Source organism: Labrus bergylta, chromosome 4 (genome assembly GCF_963930695.1).
Source record: "Labrus bergylta chromosome 4, fLabBer1.1, whole genome shotgun sequence".
Classification (NCBI taxonomy): Eukaryota; Metazoa; Chordata; class Actinopteri; order Labriformes; family Labridae; genus Labrus; species Labrus bergylta.
The window spans coordinates 3705449-3728661 of record NC_089198.1 but is presented as its reverse complement, the minus strand read 5'-3'; the positions used below and the strand labels follow the sequence as shown (position 1 = coordinate 3728661).

Here is a 23213-nt window from a genome sequence, read left to right as displayed (position 1 = left end):
CGGGTCGACTTGGTCTTATCTGATCCTCGGAGGATTTCAGATCAATGACTTCCTGCAGGGAGAGGAGGGTCAGCGGAGCAGAGGGGGGGTGGGTTAATAACGGGGGGTCTAATAGTGGGGCTTTGTGAGGGACAGGTGCATCTGTGGGGGGAGGATGATACACATGGTTATGTCTAATGTCACGTTAGAGACAGGAGGGGATACGATTACAGAAACAGCCTCATTATAGAACTCTTTAAGAAAAAAAGTATCTGTTGTTTTTTTTATTTTTTTCTGCCTTAAAAGAAAGCAGCTCCAAGTCAGGACGGAAATGTTCCAATATTTTAAAATCCTGTGCCCTGTTCTTATTGGTGGGATCTTAAAGACTTAGGACCTGGGTCTCAGGATTTATGGTCAGAAAAGTGCTGGCTGTGCGTCTTGTAGAGCCTGGATGAAGCCTTGATTGTGTGCTGAGAATAAAAGTGCTACACATGCATCTCAGCTGTTTGACCTGCACTGCTCCGTTGAGTTCTCCTCACTATGAGCATCAAACGGTGCTCTCCCCTCCTGCTTCGTCTGCTATCACGGCTCCGATCAGACTCGGAGTGAGAGAGACAAAAATGTGGGGAATATCGCTTATTTTGAAAAAGAGGGTCGGGGACACATTTAAAAGCACTCTTCTGAAAAGTTGAAAGATATTCAAGTAGAAGAGCTCAGAGCAAGAGCACAGGAAAATAAGGATGCTGGGTGTTGCATCGCTTCTCCAGGTGGCCGCCTGCTGCAAACGTTCTCTCTGGTAGAAACAGGCTCTTATATGCCAAGTGGATTTCAACAGCCAGAAGATGCAAATGGCTGCCATTAATCTTTGAGAACATTTACCAGAAGACTTGAAGTTCCTGTTTGTGTGACGCAGTACGTTTACATCGTGTTAAAGAAAGTGGATTCATTGTCTACAACTGGACTTTTCAAATTCATGTAAACATCTGAGTCAGACTGAAATCGTACAAAGTTGAATTTACAAAGTCATTTTTCAAAGTTGGACTAACACACCTACTGAAGATAACCCTGTTGGGGGTCCATTCACTCGTGCATTTATACTCCTCAATCAGACCCCAAAAAACTGGCCTAGTCGTTCTGAGCATGCTCAACGATTCACACACTGGGCTTTGACCTGGACGTCGAACAGCAAACATTTATAGAAGAAAGCCGGGAACACAAAGGTCTCAACATGGAGAGTACGAGATCGAGATCTACGAGTTTGTGGACCAAAAGTCTACTGGCCCTTTGTCATCCTGTCATTGTCACATATCTGCCATTTCAGTCACCCTGTTTGTAAAGGAAGCATCAGAAAGATTCACCGGGAGCAGCCAGAGTTTTATTGACAAAGACACAGTTTCAAAATGTCTTTTTTGTAATCCAGACGGTTTTTTTAAAAGTTTAAAGTTTAAAATAGTCAGAGAAAAACAAAGATAAGTGTGACTTTAGAAAATGGTCCTGGAGGAAAATCTTTGCAGATTCAGCCTCCAGATTTTGATGGTCAGCTTTTGTTTCCTGGCCCTAAAAACATTTTTGCAACCAGTGTTGACATTAGAGATATAGATAACATGTAGTGTGCTGGTCCAAATGTTGAAATCAGCCGACACGTTCTGCGGAGCTGCTGGTCCACCTTCTGCTGCGGTTTGTGGTTTCAGTCTCTTCTTATGATGATGAACAGCTCTTTGTGTCCCCCCCTCCCCACCCCCCTCTCTCTTCCTCTCTGGTCACAGTTTATTGCACATCTTCATCAGGCATCTCTGTTTCAGATCTGAGGAGGGAGGAGGGGGGCAACAGTCAGGTAACAGACACCAGAGCAACCCAGTCTCATGTCAAAAGGTGTAATACCTACGTTAGTCCACAGCTCAAAACGTAGTAGTTTCACAATAAGGGCTCTAAAATTGTGACATGTCTACATTTCCTTTTGTCTATTCTTTTGTATAGGCATACCTCAGGTCACGTGACTGCCCAGTTTTCCCCTGGCGAACAAAAAAACATCCCTTCTATTTTCGGTGGAAAATGCAATATTTTAAGATAGTTTGAGGCTTAAGTGTCGTTTTGATAACCTTTCTGGCGACAAATGTACATTGTATCTTCATACTCTTCGTTCGGTTTATGATCAAATAATGACGTATTGATAATCGTCACTTGTGAGCGACCTCTTTATTAGATCTTTCAGGGGGTATTTACTGATGTTTTTTAAGGTTGGTTGCAAAAACACATTTTAAATCTGTGTTAACCAAAGATCCCATTCCAGGAATCTAAGCAAAAACCCATTCAAAAAGCCCATTATGCCATGGTCTGCCAGTGTGCTGCTGACATGCGCAATCGTGCAGTCACGGCCACTGTCGGTTTAAAGGCCGAGGGCGCGTTCACTATCGATTCAACGATCCAAGCATATAGTTCCCCAGATTTTATGATATACTTACACCAAAACAAACAAACAAACAAACAAAATAAAAAAAATAAAAATGAATAAACATTTTATGTACTGGGCTTTGAAAGAGCTCTATGAAAGTATGACTGCAAGACCCCTTGCCTATGAAATGAGAATATTTAAGTTTTTGGCTTAGAGCTGAACGACATACATCGTTGGAAAGGTCTCATCCTGGAGAGTAACATATGTGAAGATGAGGTTTCAACATGACCCCTGTTTTGAAATAATGCTCTTTGAACCTTGACCCAAGGGCATGTTTGAAGGCTTATAACTCAGCAACAAAAGGGGCTACAGACATGGGAATAACTGTTTTAGAGAGGTCTTGGAACAAAGTACCATGTGAGGGTAGTCAGCTCACCAAAACAACAGGGTATGTATCAATTATTTTTTAAATATCTGATAACATAAATGTGTTAACCATCCAATTAAACTCCCCTGTGTACCCTCAATTAAATATATATTACTTCTTAGTTAAGGGAAACACTGAGATTTGTCTAAAAGACCACAATTCCTCAGAGTCAAGTCATACAGCTTGATACTGAATGGCGCCATAATTGTAGTCTTTTCCGTTTCCAAAAAAAAGGTTGTAACTAGGATTATAAAAGGCTTACAAAAGATATATTCACTGAATATGTCACGGATCTTGTGTGACCGAAGTATTTATTGCATAGTACATATATGATCTATGTTAAAATAAAGTACATATATCAGTTAGTTTTGGATATTTTGACTGTTATTCTAGAAAGGAGAATTTTGGTAGTTATGTCTGGCGTTGTGCACAGAGGGAACATAATTAGGGTTGTAAAAAATGTATATCTACCCACTATATCAAATATTTACTAAAGCCGAATGGGTTTTGTAAAATAATCTCACTATATATATTGTAGAAAAGTGGTCAAATCAAACCTGTTTTAAAAGATAGTATTAATCTGTCAGGATTATTTAGTTAAATAAAATCATATAAATCACACAAACTGTACAGTATTGTCTTTATGTATCAAGGATTGTTACATGTTATAGTTTATAATGTTGCTAATATGCATCGATCTGTTCCAATCGTTTTATTAAATTTGGTTGTAATGAAAGACATCCATAAAAATGTAACAGAAATCATTATTTATTGCATAGGAGTTTAGTTTGATGTCTAGGGTCTGATGTAACCCGTCGTTGTTGATAGCGTCCATAGCAACCACCATAGCAACAGTAGAAAACGTAAAAGGCCAACGTTTTTTCTGGCGAGACCTGAAAGACTGAATAAACGATATCATTCGCAATGGATTGTGGGATGGGTAGTTCCTTGACTCCGGACGAAAATGATTGACACAGTCTTGAACCTTTACCTTTGTTTCCGTTTTTAACACCGTTTTGGTGCAGAATTGAATGTACTATAGTCAGTAAGTGTTGGGGTAGTTTGTTGTCTTGGTCCCAGGCGCCAATCTCTTGATACAAGGATTTTGTGAAAAATCAATGGAGGATTTGAATGGGAAAATTTAATTCCAGAACCAGAGCAGCCGAAAAAAGAGCCATGGACTGAACGTCCACTTCCTTCCGGTTCGTTGTTGATAGCGTCCATAGCTATCACCATAGCAACAGTAGAAAACGTAATATCCCAACGTTTTTCTATCGAGACCTGAAAGAATCTTCGTAGAAACGAACAAACTAAAGATCATAAACATAAACCGAACGAAGATTATGAAGATACAATGTACATTTGTCACCAGAAAGGTTATCAAAACGACACTTAAGCCTCAAACTATCTTAAAATATTGCATTTTCCACCGAAAATAAAAGGGATGTCCGTCATATTTATTTTTTCGCCAGGGGAAAACTGTGCAGTCACGTGACCTGAGGTATGCCTATACAAAAGAATAGACAAAAGGAAACGTAGGCTTGTCACAATTTTAGAGCCCTTATTGTGAAACTACTACATTTTGAGCTGTGGACCAACGTAGGTATTACACATTTTGACGTGAGACTAGGTTGACCAGAGACACTCACACAGTCAGCTGACGGGGGTTTGATGCTCATCTTTCAAACACAAATATCTAGACATTTTATAGTAGAGGGATTGTCTGAAATCAAAGGAATGAAATAAACCAAAGACATGTTGGATGTTACTTTTCTGCAACTACAGATGTGAAAATCACCCTAAAATGATGAATCAGACTCTGATAAAAAGCCACATTGTCCTTTTTGAGTATGTCTTCCTGCAGCCATGATAAGGTACATGATGTCTGATGGGACGTTCTTTCTCGCTGGCTTCCATTTTAAAACGATTTCAAATCAAATGTATCTAAAACCGAGTCTAACGATACACACTGAGAGCTAATTAGAGCAGGAGGAAGGATAGGTAGGATATCGTAGCTCTGTATTATGGGACATGTGAACGGCTGGTAAAGGTGGTGCCCCGCTCCGACCTCTTGAGTCTCATTAGCTCAGGAGGATTTGGTGGTCACGGCTCAGAGGCTCCTGCAGTGCTGCAGCTCTAATGAGCTCTGATACCGAGTCGTAGCAACATGGCTGACACGTCCCCGTCTGTACAGGTGAAGGAAACGTGCTCTCCAATTATTTCAGATTCACACATGGACGACCGCGTTCGAACAGAACCAACATGACATCTCTTTTTTTTTTATTCTCAAAGAATTGAGCCACAAATCAGCAGGTCGGTGGTTTCCTGCCCTCCTTTGCTTCTTTGTTAGTTTGAAGAATATCTCCAAAACTATTGATACAATATCAATGAAACTGTGATTTACATTTCGTGTGAGTCCATGAACAAAAGCTCAATTATCTGGCAACATTTCCTAATGCACTTTTGGCCCGATTCACAAAAGTATTGCCTGCTTAATTTGTGCAAACGACTCAAAAAGACACCATCTAATTCTCAAAGAACACACAAAGGGTTAATCGCATCCCTAACTGCGCAAAAGTCAAACGCATCTATGCGTTGGCACTGTAAAGGAGCCTCAATGCTGTCATTAAGGTAAAAATGTGCTCCTTTTTAAGAATAAAAAAGATGTCTGATTCACAAACATCATAAAACGGAGTGTTTTAGTCTGAAAGTAAACCGGATGTTTTAATGTTGTATCGGTGTCTGACTTCCTGTCCCGCTCGATCTGCTCTGTGGTAAATTGATGCCACGTGCTCAGGCATCCTGCAGAAATAGAAGCCTTGTGTATCAGCTGCAGAAGACTCTGGATCGACAGAGCTGAGACAGATCGCAGTGCCGCCAGTGGAAGCACACACATTGAATATATATGGCTCTGCTGCCATAATGGAGTGGAGACGGACAAAACATGCATCTGATGGAATTTAGCTGTCAGAAGAAGCAGAGCCCTGCAAGTGATGAGGATTTGCACCGACTATTCGAGGACGCTAAGCTCCTACCTATCGCTGCTTCCTCTGCAGTCACTTACTTCTGGAGAAGGAGACTCTCCTGACCCGCCGACACACCTCCGACGTGTGTTTTTCATACCAGAGGTGGCTGTCGTCACAGTATCTGTGAAACAGGAAGACTTACGTCAACGGCTGAAGTTCACAGGACACAATCCTGCTTCATCGATACCCCAACAATCAAGAGTCAGGAAGCTTGAAGCCAACCTCTAAACGCTAGCAGCGTTTATCTTTTTAAAGGATTTTTCATACTTAAATGTACCAGAAATCAAGTATATCCTCTGAAAATAACTCTGTGAGTCATGACTGTCTACAATGGGTGTAACACCTGAGTTCCACTGTCTGTGATGTTTTCAGAGTCCTATCTTCAGTTTGTTTACATCGCCTGGACGGCCGGCTGACTCCTCCCCTCGTGTATAAAAGTTGTTTAATTGAGGGACTAGAAAAAAGAAGAATAACATACTGTACTCACTGCTTAACTGTGTTTCTAGATCACGCTCATTTCAGGTAAATTTACATGCAGTGTGAAGATACCAGCATAATAAAGATCGCTAGCATTAGCATGCTAACACAACAATGCAGCGCAAGTTGTTTTGGTTTCATGCTGGTGCTCAAGGGCGACATCTGCTGGATCAAAAAATCGCATATTCTGCCTTTAACTTGAAATATGGCCAGATGTCTCTCCAGATGTTCCGTATCCGCTGTGTTTGTAGTTTCTGATCGATCGGGAATTAATTACAGATCCTGAACTTTTACAGCCTGAGACATTGAGACATGCTTCCCAACTCGAGCGTGGCGTCTCTGATCGTTTCTCTCTGCTCCTGCTGTTTGGAGCTACACAGTCGAGTTAAAAACCACACTGCAGTGAAGTGTAATGCGTCACACCTTTTCATGCGCGTCTTGTGGCTGAACGGTCTGCAGAGACACTGAGAGAAGAACTTGCAGAGCTCGAAGACGCAGGGCTGCAGCTTGTGAGCGCTGACGGTCGTCGTGCTGCCCAAGGAGGCCGAGGCGTCCGTCCGATCCGGCCGTCTCCAGGGACAACCTCTCAACAGACAGAGTGAGACATCCCGTCAGTCACAGACCAGCTATGTTCTAACCTGCTAGCTTAAACACGTTGTCTATTCACAGGGACGTTAGCATGCAACACGTCATAATCAACATGTAAGAACACAAAGTGGTGATTTAGAATTGTTAAGTACAAAATGAATCCTCCTCGCTCTGATTCTTCATGTTCTCTTAATGCACTCATTTGGCATCACGTGGTGTCAGTAGGAACCTCTGGTGCTGATGTATTATAATTATTACTAATGCTCTGCAGGTACACAGGCTCCTAATTACCATAAACATACATATTCAAATGGGGGTTGTAATTACAGACACACACTTATTTCATCATTTTGTGTTCTTTATTGTCCTCACATTCAGAGAGGAGGCTCATTTTAAATCATACTTTTGATGCCTGCTTGGAAATCTTAAGAGTTATTTTTTTTAATGCTTCATTAGAATTAATTCAGCATGATTACACTCAGAAAGACGCCCTTTTCAGAACAACTGAAAATGAGTTTTGAATCTCATTAGTGGTTTTTAAATGAGTTTTCACGCGCGATAAATCCTCGTGTGGATGGGAAACGAGGATAAGAAACAAAGTCATCATCAGGTCACATTCAAAAGGATTTAAAACTGGAGAATATGAAAAAATGTATTTCAGCAGAACCACTAAATCAGCTGTTATCTCGTCTTCTTCAGAGATAGAAAATGTAGAGCCTAGACCTCTCAAGGTTCAGCCAATAGAAGTATCAGTGGTGGTCTCTCAGATTTAAAATCTCTTCTTTTGTGGTGTTTTTGGCAGAGTGCACAGATGTGCAGCTGGGCATCAAACGCTACATTTTCTGCACACTAATGACTCGTTGACAAATTGCACAGGATGCTCCGGCCTTCTGTTTGTTGCTAGGCAGATCTGAGGAGGGGGAGCAGCTGCTGTTTCTGTACACTGGTGTGTTACTGCCATCTAGTGTTTCTGCAGGGAAGTGAGCAGAGATGTAGGAGGATGACTCTGGCGCTTCAGCACCTCCACAGACGGAGGTCGGTGCTCCGTAGACGTCAAAGATAATTCAAAGGACTCCTTCACACATCACTTATGGTATCACGGTTTATGACTCGTGTGCTCCAGTACTTTCTTTGGATTCTGCCTGTGTGAAGGAGTCTTTTGGATTATTCTTGAACAGAGCAGATATACAAGATGACAGATTTTTATGGACAGCTGAAGAGAGGCAGGACATGGACAAGAGAGCTGGAGATGACATGCAGAAAAGGGCCAAGGTCGGATTTGAACCCACGGCCACTAAGCAAGGTTGTAGAAGGTAGAAGTAGAAATATCACAACTTATGCCAAATTGTCTGTTGTTTGTCTAAGAATGAAGTCTTTAAATTTCACTTTTGTGAAAAAAGGAATTTATGAGTCGACACCCGCAAGCGAGTTCAGACAGACAACTTGAGCTGCACCAATTTCACACTCGACATGCTCAATTATCAGAGACTGTAAATATGAAGGTTTGAAGCCTGAGTGGCGTCCTCCGTCTGTTGCTGCAGGGGGTGCTGGAGTCCCATCGATGGCGGTCTCCGTGCTGGAAATGCTGTCTCAGTCTAACTTTCAGTCAACCTAACGACAGGCTGAGAGCTGGAGCTGAGGCGGGTTTTAAACCTCCTGACAAACCGTTACACCGCGCCCACCTGTCAATCAGGTCAGCTACACACCTTATTGTGAATAACTCTTATCCTTCATCAAATCAAAACTGATGAGTCATCAAAACATTCACCCCCCCGTACAGTGTGTGTCCATCCAGACATGAGCTAATCACACCTATTTGGTTTTTTGAACCAGGCTGTAAACATGTTAATCTCTGCTGTAAAAACAGGCTTTTTAGAATGGGTGTGTATGTGACTTCCTGTGTTCCTGCAGCCAACCTCTAGTGGACACTTGATGAACTGCAGGATTTTTGCATTTCTGCATCAGCTTCATTTTTAAAACTCTGGAGGTTGCTGCTTGATCATCATCAACACTCTGCCCTCTCGCTCAGCCACACCTCCACCCCCTCCGACTGGGGGGTTTAAGATACCATCCGATCACTCCTCAAACTTCTGCATGTTACATAAATCTGCGATGAGTGATGAGGTCAGAGCCTAGACGCCAAACACAGACTATATTCTGCTTGTTATAAATATTTCAAACACAAGTTGTCCGACTAAAGACTCGCAGCATTTCTTTCTCTAACATCAAATGAAATTCCTGATGTTTACATCATTTAAGATTGTGAATATAACCCTCTCCTTTTTTCTGCTTTATCACCGACAGATATCTGGTTTTCCTCCCGACCAGCTCTCGGATCAACGCTGAATATTTGGTCTTAATTTGTGTTTTAACCGTTGCAGCTTAAAACCATCAAAGCTTTCAAACAACGGTGAGCTGCTTCTGTGTTTCCATGGTTGCTATCTTTGCCTCCTGCATGTCACACTCTCTCTCTCTCTTTTGCTGTCTGTTTCCTATAGTCTCAGACACACTCACACACACACACACACACACACACACACACACACACACAGGCTGTATCTGTTTCTGCTGTGTGCAGAAGGGACAGTGAGTGGATGTGATGTTATTACATTTGTTTTGGTCAGCAGTCAGACTCAAAGTGTTCCTGCACGGCGGAGCAGAGCGGCAGCGATGCGTTTATTTGTCATAGATACTTAGACCTGGGTTACACGTGTCTTGAACGACGACACGTTCAAGGTCATTGATTGTTATTTAGCCTGCTGGAGAGCTGAGCACATAAACAATGTCCCCACCAAATAAAGATGGCACAATAAGTAATCTTAGCGCAGACTTTCAAAAAACTGTTAAAAAAAAACTCATTTTGTAGTCTAGACAAGTTCTCAAGTCTGTGTGGGCGTGGCCTATTATGCCTCTATTGAAATATCCCTGACCCCGCCCACACCAATGGAGATTTATATATTTCAGTCATCAGATTCAGAGGACGAATCAGAACCTCTTTCTTGTGAAAATATTTTTTTAGTTGTAGTAAGATAATTCTTTGAATTTTTACCTGGTTTTTCTGTTTCCATTGTCTTGCTGGGTATTGTAGTTCTCTTGCTAAGAGGTTCTGTAGTCCTTTCTGCCACTACGGGTCCCTCAGTGTGTTGGAGGGGCGTAAGCCTTGTTGGAGAAGCAGTGGAAGTCGGGTACCGGGTTGTCCTACTTTGATGCTGTGAGGCTGAAGTCAGCGGGGTCAGACTAATTCCTGGTGAGGACGTAATTGTTGTTGTAGAAGTAACAGTTGCCGTGGTAACCAGTCGGGTTGTTGTGGGTTCTGTTGATGTGACTGGTTGTAACATTGTCATGAATGTAGATTTTTCTGTATCCATAGTTTGTGCCTTCACCACTGCGTGTATCGTTACTTCCTGTGTGGTTGCTCTTTGTGTCGTCTGTGTCGTTGTTTGTGGCGTTGTTTGTGGCGTTGTTTGTGGCGTTGTCTGTGTTGTTGTCTCAGGTCTGTCGGCTGTAGTCTGACGTTGGGGCTCGATGGTTGCAGGTTGTGGAGATGTTTCTGTGATTTTGGTTGATGGAGCAGCAGTTTCCTCCACTGTAGGAGCTGAAACTAAAGAACCAAACAGACAAGGAGGAAAAAAAACACAACATGTAATCTTCTGCCTTTATTCTTTTGGGACTTTTTTGGGGTCTAAAACTGAGCATTTCATGCCGATTGAGACACGATTTTTGAGTAGCTTCAGCACATCATTGGTAATGCAGCGTTCACTCACGCACGTAGACGATCACGGTCCGATCACGGTCCGATCACGGTCCGATCACGGTCCGATCAGCTGCTCCCGATCGATCTGACATGTTTGATATTTTGGTCGTATGAATTCACACACTCGCACAGTGAAAGCAGAACCACGAGCCGATTCCCTGAGTTCAGGGAATCATTTTTTCCTGACTGTGCCTTTACAAACTTAAAGAAAACATCTGAAATCACCATGGCAACAGCGGGCATGCCTGTTTCATCTGTCTTCCCCCTCCGATCATGATTGAAAGGTCGGCACGAAATATCTTTGGCCCTCTGAATATTTGTTTTGATTTAGCTGCTAGTTAGCTTGAGTTCATCGGTGATGCAGATGGTGTTTGTGCATATGAGACATCTGAGAGACCCATCGATCTAAATATTTACGTTCTGATTTCACCTGTACCGTGTGAGCTCTAAGTTTGTTTACATCGCTTATGAAACTTGATCTCGAGTCAGGTGACTTTGGCTCGACACCAGGCGCGATAAACTTCTAAAAGTACCCTTGTGTGATATGATAACTTAATCCTTGTGTGCAGGAATCATCATTAAACACAATGAGCTAAATCTAGGGTAAAGTGAACCAGACATGCACACGGGCCTCCTGCAGACACTCACCATGTACCGTCGAATGGACTCTGCTGGTTAACATGGAGCTCATCCCAGATGGAGAGACGTGACTCAGATTCGTGGGCAGTTGGCTCCATTCTGAGGTTTTTAAATAGAAGAATTAAACGGCTCTCAAGTTTTTATCCAAAATGACAACAGATGCTTGAATTGAATGATGCTGGATTACTCACCCACGGGGAGTCTGATGGAGGAGACGTTACCTAAAAGATGAAGAAACTTTATCGAAAAGCAACAAAAGGAGCGAACACATCAGATTTAAATTCTAACAAACAGGATTAAGTTATTTTTTAAAAGCATAGTTTATTTTCACATGATTTCTTGACTTTATTCTCTGTTAAAGGTCCAATCAGTGACATGTGTAGAGAGTGAAATGATAAAGTGATCTTACTATATGATCAGACATTAAGGAAACATGCTATGTTGAAGTGCTGGCTTCTCTGACAACAATGCAGCAGCCAGTATGTCCTCCTTCTAACTTTAGATTCTGCTCCTGAATGCTCTGGATTTGTTTGGACCAGAGAAGGTAGGCACTTTTAAGGCACCCCCACACACGGCCGTTTTGGACGCCCCTCAGTTTGCCAGATATGAGAGCAGTTATCAGGTCAACAAGTGTTGCAGCGATGGAAGCGGGCAAGAGAAGTGGTTCAGATAGAAGTGATTGTACCCGACCTAAAAAGCCTCTGCATGTTTCTAATAAGCTCCACGAGCAGAAACGTGCTCAAACTAGGATCAATATTGGAGATGCTTTTGAAAAATGGAGAGAGGTTAGAACACAGAAAGGTTTACAGACCCATGCAGAGCTGGATAAACACTGAAGCTTCAGAGTCCACCACATGGTGACCTGAGTGAGAGGGGGGGGGAGACAGCTCTCTGCAATGTTAAGAATTTAGACTGCAGTACCCTTTTTAAACACTAGGGGTCAGAGTTACATATTGCTCCTTTAAGTACTACACGTGTAGATATTCATCTTTTTATCCACAACTAAGGAAGTAAGACCCAGAAAAATGTCTTCACTCAATAACTTAAAGATTTGAAGATGGTTCATAAAACATAAACGTAGAAAGCAGTCGCCGTCCTTAAACCCAGAGCTCAAAACTTCTCTGTTGTGTTTTTTCAGAGACCGTCTTAAAGACCATTCAGCACTAATCCCCTCCGTTCTCCATGTCCAAAATAAAAGTTATATGTATCTGATGTTTGATTTGCTGGTTTGACACACAAACTTCATGCCACCCCCTCACAGGCCATTGTCCCAGGTGTCTCTCCCCTCCCCTCAAAAGTTGTAGTAGCGCTGTTTGCATTTGAGAGTCGAAAGCAGTTTAATCGTGCATCAATGATGGGATGGTGAACAAACCTCTGTGTGGTCCTTCCACGATTGTCTGGTTGAAGAGTGGGATGATGGAGTCAACCTCCCACAGCTCCGGAACCTCCCTGCCTGAACAAAAAACAAAACACACACACACCGAAACAAACACACACACACACACACACACACACACACACATACACACACACATTACAATCACACAATGACTGTCTGAGCATGTCCACACTGTCTCTTTTTACACCCATATCTCTTCTAATTTTATCAGCCGGTGACATTTCGAAAGTCGAAACTTTACTGAATTCAGGGAGTTAACAGTTTTATACATTTTTATTTAATCTCTATGATCCTCCATTTATTTGTTTTCTTGCAAAGCAAAGTACACAAACGGAAAAACACCTAACTCAAAAACTGTCACTCAATTTTGTCGTATTGAGACAAAAATAAGAATTTAATTATTTAGTTAACTCCGCCCACACTTACAGTATCTCAGTTGATAATGTCTTATAAAGTCTTCATGATTAAGAGCAACGTCCAGAAACTTACCCATCTTACCGGCCATCACACAGATGTAAATACAGTCCGAGTTGTTCCTCTGGCTTACTGAGACGCACAAACACACACACACACACACACACACACACACACACACACACACACACACACACACACACACACACACACACACACACACACACACACAGAGTGGATATGTCACATTATGAGGACACAAAAGACACTTCACATTGTTCCTCTAATACTAACATGTGTCTCTAGTCTGTCTATAAGAACCCCCCAAAGATGAGAAAAGTCCATCCTCTCCATCTTTTGCCTGCTCCACTTTTCAGAAAATGTGTGCTCAAATAGGAGTTTGGAGATTTTCCCTTCATGACATCACAAAGGGCAGTAGCCCCTCCACCAGGTGGGTGACACTCCCACAGCTAGGTGTTTGTTCTGCCCCAGGGCCGGCCCGTGGCATGGGCAGTATAGGCAAATGCTAGGGGCGCCAGCCTCCATAGGGGGTGCTGCTGGCGCCCCTATGAGTGCAGCAGAAAAGTTGAAGATAAGAAGAAATGCGTTTAAATATCAATAAATATTATTTATCTAATATCATTTTCATGCTATTATTCAGTAATGATACAAAATAAGCCATGAAAATACAACTAGGCTACTTCACATATTTAAAAAGGCTCTATTTTCTTGCCTCCTGCTTGACACGGCGCATCACAACACAGCTGCTCATTACCTGCCGTTACCTGCTCGTTGTGGAGGAGGAGGGCATGTGACTTATTAGAATTGAGTGACACTGACCGTACGAATTAATATCACGTTTATAAATGACCGTGATGTAAAAAACAACAACAAAGCCCTCGGAGCCCAGGGACAAACCAGAAGAAGAGGAGGAATAATGTGAAAAAGACACAGAGGTAACGTGCTGCACAGATCAATTATTTACCTGTTGTATTTAAGATAGCTTGTTATGGATGGATGATAGTAACGTTAGTGTTTCCTAGCTCTAGTTAACATCAGTTATTTCCACTGTACTTTTATTAGGTTAAGATTATTCATGTTAAGAAAATAACCAGTGTAAGTAATACACTTCTTCTTTTGTTGTTTGAGAAACAAAACCTACTTTTATATTTATTGACATCTTTGTGTACTTAGGTAGATTTCACCCTCGTCGATTAAAATGTTTATTTTCCACCTCCTGTTGTCATTAATAGTTTTAAGCTCTTGCCTTTGGTCTAATAGCATGACTGCATTTTGTGCTAGAAGTCCACACTGAATAGATATTTAGGAATTAGGAAGGAATTATTATTTTTATTTTATTTTCTGTTTATTTATAAGAAATTTTAGAGTTATAACCATTTTATTCATGTTTGTTGATAAGTATTTTTTATTTTAAAATAAAGAAATTATGTTAAATATAAAGCTGTAAGCCAGTTTTCTCAAGTGGATGAATATTGTCTTTGGTGGTCAAACTGGCTGCAATTTAAGGGGCAACGGCTGAAATCTTGCCTAAGGCACCAAAATGGTTATGGCCGGCTCTGTTCTGCCCTCTGAGTCTGCCTTCTCACCGTAAACAATAGGACATGGAGCGAGAAAGCACCGAGTACACCCAAGTCTTTCCAGAGAGGGGGCGTGGTCAGACACCGCTCATTTACATATTTAAAGGTACAGACACAGAAACAGCCTGTTCTGAGCAGGGCTGAAATAGAGGGGTTTATAGACATGATCAAATACAGGATCAGAGTGGATTTAGAACAAGAAACTTCACACACATGTTTTGAGGAGCTCTGAGACTTATTTACACTGAAGAAGAGGAGAGTATGTGACCTTTAACCTCCACCCACCTGATAATATGGAGGCAGATTTAAAGATCTCCTGCAGGTAACTTGTTGAGTTTCCCATCACGTCCAGGAGAATGGCCGTAAAGTCTGAAGAAAAAACAAACAAAATCAAGTGGAATTCATCAAATTTGCATTAATGTTGTTGGCATTAATCCCAGCTATTCTTGTTTTATGTGCACTCATATGAAGGCTCTTCTTCTCGTCTTTTTCCAGCTACAACACTTGAATTTCCCCTCAATTAATCAATAAAGGAGGATCTTATCTTACCTGTGAGGTCGTTGGTTTCATTGGTGACACAGTAGCAGAATCTCCTCCTGAATACGTTACTCTCTAAACTTTGAATGCTGGAAACTGCAGAACACAAAACAGAGTAAGAGGGTTAGACACATGAGGAAAATATAATATATAGGCTCAAAAAGCAGCTTCTGCACGTCTTTAAATGAACATCATATCTACAAACTTTGAAGAGTTTAGAATGAAATAATAAAACTGCTTTTACAGTTTACTGAAACGGACAGTGCAATCTTTGTGTTGTCTTGGGTTATATTTCAGACGCTTCTGGTCCTTAAAGGAGCAATATGTAACTCTGACACCTAGTGTTTAAAATGGGTCTAAATTCAAAACATTGCAGAGAGCTGTCTCCCCCCCCCCTCACTCAGGTCACCATGTGGTGGACTCTGAAGCTTCAGTGTTTATCCAGCTCTGCATGGGTCTGTAAACCTTTCTGTGTTCTAACCTCTCTCCATTTTTCAAAAGCATCTCCAATATTGATCCTAGTTTGAGCACGTTTCTGCTCGTGGAGCTTATTAGAAACATGCAGAGGCTTTTTAGGTCGGGTACAATCACTTCTATCTGAACCACTTCTCTTGACCGCTTCCATCGCTGCAACACCTGTTGACCTGATAACTGCTCTCATATCTGGCAAACCGAGGGGCGTCCAAAACGGCCGTGTGGGGGGGTGTCTTAAAGCTGCCTACCTTCTCAGGTCCAAATAAATTTGTACGGGTAACAAAGTTTGTTAGAGTTAGAAGGAGGACATACTGGCTGCTGCATTGTTGTCAGAGAAGCCAGCACTTCAACATAGCATGTTTCCTTAATGTCTGATCAGATAGTAAGGTCATTGTTCATTGCTGTCGACCACTTGTTTTTTTCTCTTGACTGGGTCCTTGGGGGTCCCAGCTTTTCTTAAATAAAAAAAGGGGGGCTCAAAGGAGGTTGGGAAACGCAGCCTAACATGACTCAATCCGTAAGAGCAGCTTCACTTCCTCATTGTGGGAGACAGCGAGAAAGAGATAGAGAGGCTGCATCCTGATGTTCCTCTTTCCTTTGGTCGTAAAACATCAGTCCAGTCCAGAGGATCCTACACAGTCTAACACTATGATGTGCACTGACACATTTAAACCACTAGATGGAGCTAGTGACAAAGTGATCTGTACTACAGCAGTGGACCCAGAGATGCTGATTTCTCCTAATAATCTTCTGCCATTAACTTCAAATTAATCCCCAGAGCAAAGTGAGGCAGGTTTATCCACTGTTTTTACACTTTTATATGTTGTTAATAAAAAGCTGCAGAGGAGACCATGTTTGATATAAAGTGAATATTTACTGTTATAGACCAACAGGGTGAGCTTATGGAGAGCCAGAGAGCTGTAGGATGTCACGCTGAGGAGGGAGAAGAGCTGACGGGAGCCTGAAGACAAGACGACACACAAGAAGAAAAACACTTATTTTATGATTGATCTGCAAAAATCTGCTGAATGTTAGAATGACAGACAACTTTGGTAAAGTCTCAGAGGTTTATGTGCTTGTTGTTATCGGACACAGTAAACAGGGTAGCGGTAATCTGCCTCTCTGTCACTGTGGAAACATCTGTGGGCCGTCTCCATCCCAAATTTGAGCAAACAGGCCGAGCTGTTCTTCACAGTCTGGCATCCAGTGGAGATACACTTGCCGTACGACATAGATAGCTAGCAACAATGCAGACTGTAACTTTGGAACCTCTAGTAAATCAATGTATTTGGCCCCGCCCATAAAAATATGAAACTCAAACGCATGGAAATTGTTTTACGGGTCTGAATCCTTAATTCAGTCAAACATAGTTCTTACTCATTTCACATGTTTAGATACTTTTTTCCAAGTGTATCGCATGTTGAGAGACACATTTCAGATTTTACTTTACAGGGACTTTAAAAGTTTGGCAGCAGATGACTAGTTGGCAAGTTGCTGACAGTGACAAGCTAATAACCCTCAACAATGATCTGAGGTTTCCTGACCCGTACTTAGACCCGAGAGGACAGTTTGGTTCCACAGTCCACTCAGAGCATGCATACATTTACAAACAAACAGCAGGCTGAGTTTGTCAGAGACAAGAAACTAATCAGTACTTGACAGAGATGCAAGCGGACATGCAGGCACCTTTGTGTGGACCCTACTGCTGTCACTGTGTGATTGTGTGAAGTCGTATGACCGGAATATCAAACATGTCAGAAAATCATCGGGCCGTGATTGTCTGCATGCCTCAGTGTTCACTGCACGACCAACGACGGGCTGAAATTCAGCCTGACTTCAAAGTCAGTTGTAAATCAATTTAAAGATTGTGTATATCGGCCTGAAATCGTACGATGCATATTCGGCTTTACCCCCCAAAAATGTAAAACTATATCCAATGCATAATGAGTCCACAAAAATATTCCAAAAAGGTCTAGGACAGAACATGAAATTAGATGTTTGGCTCTTTAGTTTCAGCTCGAAAAATGCTCCATCAACCAAAATCCCAGAAACATCTCCACAACCTGCAACCATGGAGCCCCAAAGTCAGACTACAGCCGACAAACCTGAGACAATGATACAAAGAGCGACCACAAAGAAGTAACCAAGGCAGTAGTGAAGGCACAAACTAAGGATACAGAAAAATCTACATTTATGACAATGTTACAACCAATCCCATCAACCGACCCAACCATGACCTTACAAGTAACCACAGCACTTCACAGATTCCACTCACATAAACATAAAGCCTATCCTCGAAAACACAAGAAGTTAAAGTACAAAGCTTCTTCATCGGTTACAATTGGAGGGAACTGGCCCTTTAAATCTGACACTAAGCCTCCTACCTGAAGTTTGACCTCTGTCTTAAAAAAAAAGAAAAGAAGAGGAGCAGATTGATGCTGAGGTTTAATTACGACGGACATGAAAGATTCACAGCTCAGAATTGATCTCCACATGAATGATATTATGACAACGCACCTGATTGGCTCGTATTTATTAAAGTATTGACCAGGGGGGTGAGGTCGATGGCAGCCGGGTCGATGTGCTCTGCAGGGATTTCTGGGAAATAAAAGCAGACAGTAATGTCAATGGCAAGTTATTCTGGTTTTTAATATCTATTATGGAATTGGCAGCATCAGCAGAAAGTGGACGTTCGACTGTAAAACGAACTAAAATGACATGAAAGTAAGAATTACCCCGAGGAATAAGACCCGAGGGGGGGATATGTTTGAATGACATCAGGTCAGAGAGACAAACAGTAAGCCTCTCTTATTGAACTGATGCTGCCTTTTATGAAATATATTTTATATATTCAACTCTGATATGTTGGAGGACATTATGTAAACATCATGAAAATGATTGTTATCATGTTAGATCTGGAGGCTGCTTCCTTTTCAGTCACTTTTCTCTGCAGCTGCTGGGTTTAAAATGTTAACATTTGGTGGACAACACGACCCCACCATTATGGGACACGTTAACACTTTTTCATACTTTCTTTAAATGTGAATAAGAAGGTTTAATGCAAGATCTGTCATCCTCAATAACTTGAGTTGGTGAATTTGTGCCTATACAAATAAAGATCGATTGATTGATACTAATAAAAAGAATGTCCAATGTCCTTGTGGGGAGGGAGTAGGTGGGCTGCGCTCTGGATGTAGGGGGTTTTGCATTGGACTTATCACATCTTTCATTCTGTTAGGTTGCATTAATTGAGTATTCAACTCCAAAAACAAACGTTAAAAATTGAGCTTAGCTGGGAATTGGCTCAAGTTAGCTCACAAAATAGTCCATTCTTTGTTGTCTGAAGAAAGAAATTCTGTGTACAAATGTTTAAATGGCTCTGTTTTCTCTCATCTGACACCAGGGGGCTCTAAATTAAATTGATTATTCTGTCATTAAAGGTCACATATTCTCCTCCTTTTCAAATTTTAAGTCTCAGAGCTCCCCAAAAAAAGTCTATAGGCATGATGTAATGAGGATTACCTGTGGAGTTCAGAAGGTAGTCCAGGTCTCTTTTGTGCCTCTCCTCGTGCTGCCTGTCTCTTAATTCTGTGAAATAAAAAAATAACAATGCAAGAATATAAGAAAAATAAAATCATATTCTTGATCGCAAACTAGAAAAATGTGTTCAGAGTCAAGAGAGTATGAGAAAAAGATTCATCTGTTGCACACCGAAGTTAGCCATGGAGTGCCACAAGGTTCAGTGCTTGGACCATTTCTCTTTACATTATATATGCTCCGTCTGCGTCATATTATACATTTTCATTGCTATGCAGATGATACTCAGCTATACGTAAAAATGAAGCATGATCACACCAATCAGTTATGTAAACTAGAATCGTGCCTTCAGGACGTTAGGACCTGGATGACCAGAAATAACAAAGAGTAAGGTCGTTTACCTGCTCTTTTGAAAAGTGTCTCAAGATTCTACAATTCATTTAGCAGACGCTTTTCTCCAAAGCGACGTACATCAGAGAGTAAGTACAACACAAGCAAGGATAAAGAGAGGAGGAAACAATATCAGCTTTAAGTCTGATCGGACACAGAGGTGCTGACAGGAAGTGACCAGAGGCAGAACAGCACATCGACAGCTTTTCTTGAGGGTTTTAATCAGTATCAAAACCTTCCTAAATTTCGTCATAATCAAACAAAACCATCATCATCATTATGTGAGGGACATGTGTGAACAAGCAAGTCAGGAAACACAATAAAGAACTAAGAACTGATGCAGGCCTACCTTTGCAGAAGAGGATGAGGAGTAAAATGGAAGAAACACAGATTATGAAACAGAGACGTGGACGTGGTGTCGCTCTTAGTAAGCCTGCCATAGTCCTGCTGAAGCACTGCTGTAAAAAAAATACATTAGGATAGTCAAAGGATTACAACTTGTAGTTGCGATTAATCGCTAAATTTCAATAGTTAATCACCATTAATCACATTTTTAATCGCATGTTTGAAATTTCATTATTTTGCATTTAAAATAAAGAATTGTTAGGCTTTTATTTTGTATTTTTATTCTGTCATAACTGATAATACTTTACTGGCTGTTTGAATTCAACCGTGCTTTTATTTTGAAATACAGTAAGGCCATTCTGGTAGAGTGAAGGTTAGGACATGAAGTTTAGCACAGAAACAGGAAGTGGTTAGGGATCCCAAACTGGGGTCAAACAGCTCAAAGGAACGGTAACAAAGGTCAATGTGTGATGTCATATGGTGGAAATTACACTTCAAAACTCCTAAAAAAATTATATTTCCAGGAGGAGCTGCATGGTTGAACAGTTGAACTTTTCACCCTGGCTTCACTCCCGGAGTTTCTCCTGCCAAACCCCGAGTCCGGGCTGATGTGAGCAGGCTGACAGGGATAGTTCCCCCCCGCTGTGAGGTGCATGTGTGAAAAGCCAGGTCAGGAGAATATCCGGACTGCAGACTGCTTCTGAAATTCTAGATATTCTCAGGACTGCAGACAGTATGGGAAAGAGACTGTGGTCCTCCTGGTGGGCGGCCAGGTTCAAATGCAACCTGTGGCTCCTTTCCCGCATGTCTCTCTCTGATTTCTGACTCTATCCACTTCCAAGGGGGGAATGAAAAACCCCAAAAATAAAGCTACTCTTTACACTAAAGGCTCAACGAGGGACTAGAGTCGGACATGAAATAATCAAGTGTCATCTTATAAATATTTTGGTGTAATGATTGACCATGAAAGATCACATCATCATCTGTAAAAAGACAAATCAAATAATTAAGTCCTTCCACCGACTGAGATCTTTCTGGGCGAGTCGACAAATTCTGGTTTTGTTCCATCCAATGCAGAGACTCTATGAATCATGCTACAATAAAAGCACGTTAAGGCTGGATAACAGCATGGCCTCTGATCCTGACCACGCTCTGAACACAGAATATGAACTATGACCATCACACCAGAGATACAGGGTGCCTCATAAGGTCAGACTGAAATACTCAAATTGAATGCGGAGCTGAATCTCCGATCTAAGCAAGCTGAAGACCTCTGAATGTTTGAATGTTGTCTCAAATGTTTGTTTCTTTGTATCTTGTCTTCAACATCATCAGCAGCTATAAACTCTCTCTCTCTCCCTCTCTCTCTCTCTCTCTCTCTCTCTCTCCTCCTCTCTCTCTCTCCCTCTATCTCCTTCTCTCTCTCTCTGTATCTCCCTCTCTCTCTCTGTATCTCCCTCGCTCTCTCTCTCTCTCTCTGTATCTCCCTCTCTCTCTCTCTCTCTCTCTCTGTATCTCTCTCTCTCTCTCTCTCTCTCTCTGTATCTCCCTCTCTCTCTCTCTCTCTCTCTGTCTCTCTCTCTCTCTCCTCCTTTATTAAATAGAAGTACATTCAATTAGGGCTGGGAAATTAATCGAAAATTAATGAAGGCGACATTCAAAACCTCTAACTCATGCAATCTTTCCAATGTTGATTATTTTGATTATTTCCAGGGCAGAGTCACTTTGATGACACGTCCAATCAGCCACATGGAAGCAACGTCATTTGTACACATTTTGTCTTTAGGGAAGACGACATCGAACAAAAAGAAGTGAAATGTAAATACTGCAGAAAAACTGTTTGCAATAAAAAGGCAAGATATTTATTTTATATATAAAATAAAAATATATATATTTATAAATATAAATATATTTTCTACTGTTTTAGAGAAGTTACATTTGTTTTATTTTCTAGCGATGCTTTGAGTTCAGTTCCAAATATTCAATAAATAACCACAAAATAGTTAATCAGATATGACACTCCGTCATTAGAAAACATATCCCAGCTTTACTAGTGGAGCATATTTACAGAAGACTGAGATGAGGGCAAAAAGCAAAAACTAAATAATTGTTCATTAATCGTAATCGAGGTCAAATGTTCAATTAATCGTGATTTGAGGTAATAACGCTCAGCCCTACATTCAATTCTAAATTAATGTTAAAGTCACTTGATGCCGGTTCAGAAAGAAAAAGATTTCATCCTTTAAAAATCAAAATAATGAGATCATAAAGTCATCCAGTGAAATGTCGACGTATACAAATTATGAAACATATCCATTATGGTGCAGTTTTCTCTCTTCAAGACGTCTGTTTGAATATTTAATCATCTGCAGTTTAAACTTTTAAATTGTTTTGTGCATTCATAGAAAATAATTGATGATTTGGATGATTAGTCTGTAAAAAACCTTGACTTGTTTCAAAGGCTGTGAGCCTAAACAGTCAAACTTGACGTTTTTTAAACCTGTAATTTCACGATCAGTTGAGCTAAAACGATTTAAAGAGTCACATCTGAATTTAAATCTTGCTTTCCTTTAAACATTTTGATGAAATGCTTGGATGATAAATCTTCTAACCTGCTGACAGGACTCAAACATTCAGCCTACCTGCTCCGTGAATCCTCCTGAACACTGTGATGATCCCTTGGCAGCATCAAACGTGGCTCATGGTGTCACACACACCTCCAGTCAGATAATCTCTGCCTGCTCTCCCTCCTCTCTCGTCTCTCTCAGGTGGGCAGCTGACTGAGCTCTGCACACAAAAAAAAACAACAAAGCAGGTAGTCTGGCTGCAGGCCGGGCGCTGATCCCTGACCGGCTCCACTGCAAAAAGTGTCAAGTTGTAGCTCACACATTTAACATATAGGAAACACCTCTCCTCTACGACTCTGCAGCCTTCTGTGATTGGTTTAATGGTTTGGACCACTTTCATACAGATTGTCTGATCCAGGCCACATTTCAAAAGTGATGGACACAGAAATCGGATCTCAACAAAAATCCATATTGAGCATTAAAGCAGCAGTCTAAAAGATATGTAGTGAGTGAGATGATAAAGGTATCTTACTATCTGATCATTAAGGAAACATGCTATGTTGAAGTGCTGGCTTCTCTGGCAACAAAGCAGCAGCCAGTATGTCCTCCTTCTAACTTTAGATTCTGCTCCTGAATGCTCTGGATTTGTTTGGACCAGAGAAGGTAGGTG

At 41.3% G+C, this 23213-nt stretch overlaps 1 protein-coding gene across 1 annotated transcript; it reads right to left on the bottom strand.

Moving 5' to 3' along the window:
* Positions 1–1342: 1342 nt before the first annotated feature.
* On the bottom strand, positions 1343–22783 carry LOC114921673 (HERV-H LTR-associating protein 1). Its single transcript, XM_029281927.2, has 15 exons — positions 22619–22783; positions 19981–20089; positions 19227–19292; positions 18222–18302; positions 16582–16665; positions 15243–15326; positions 14979–15062; positions 13171–13227; positions 12655–12735; positions 11474–11503; positions 11292–11381; positions 9939–10490; positions 6725–6884; positions 5863–5945; positions 1343–1783 (listed from the first exon to the last, which is right to left on the bottom strand). Exons 2-15 carry the CDS (start codon positions 20069–20071, stop codon positions 1740–1742), a joined length of 1587 nt encoding a protein of 528 aa, XP_029137760.2. The 5' UTR covers positions 20072–20089; positions 22619–22783; the 3' UTR covers positions 1343–1739.
* Between the last annotated feature and the right edge of the window lie 430 nt (positions 22784–23213).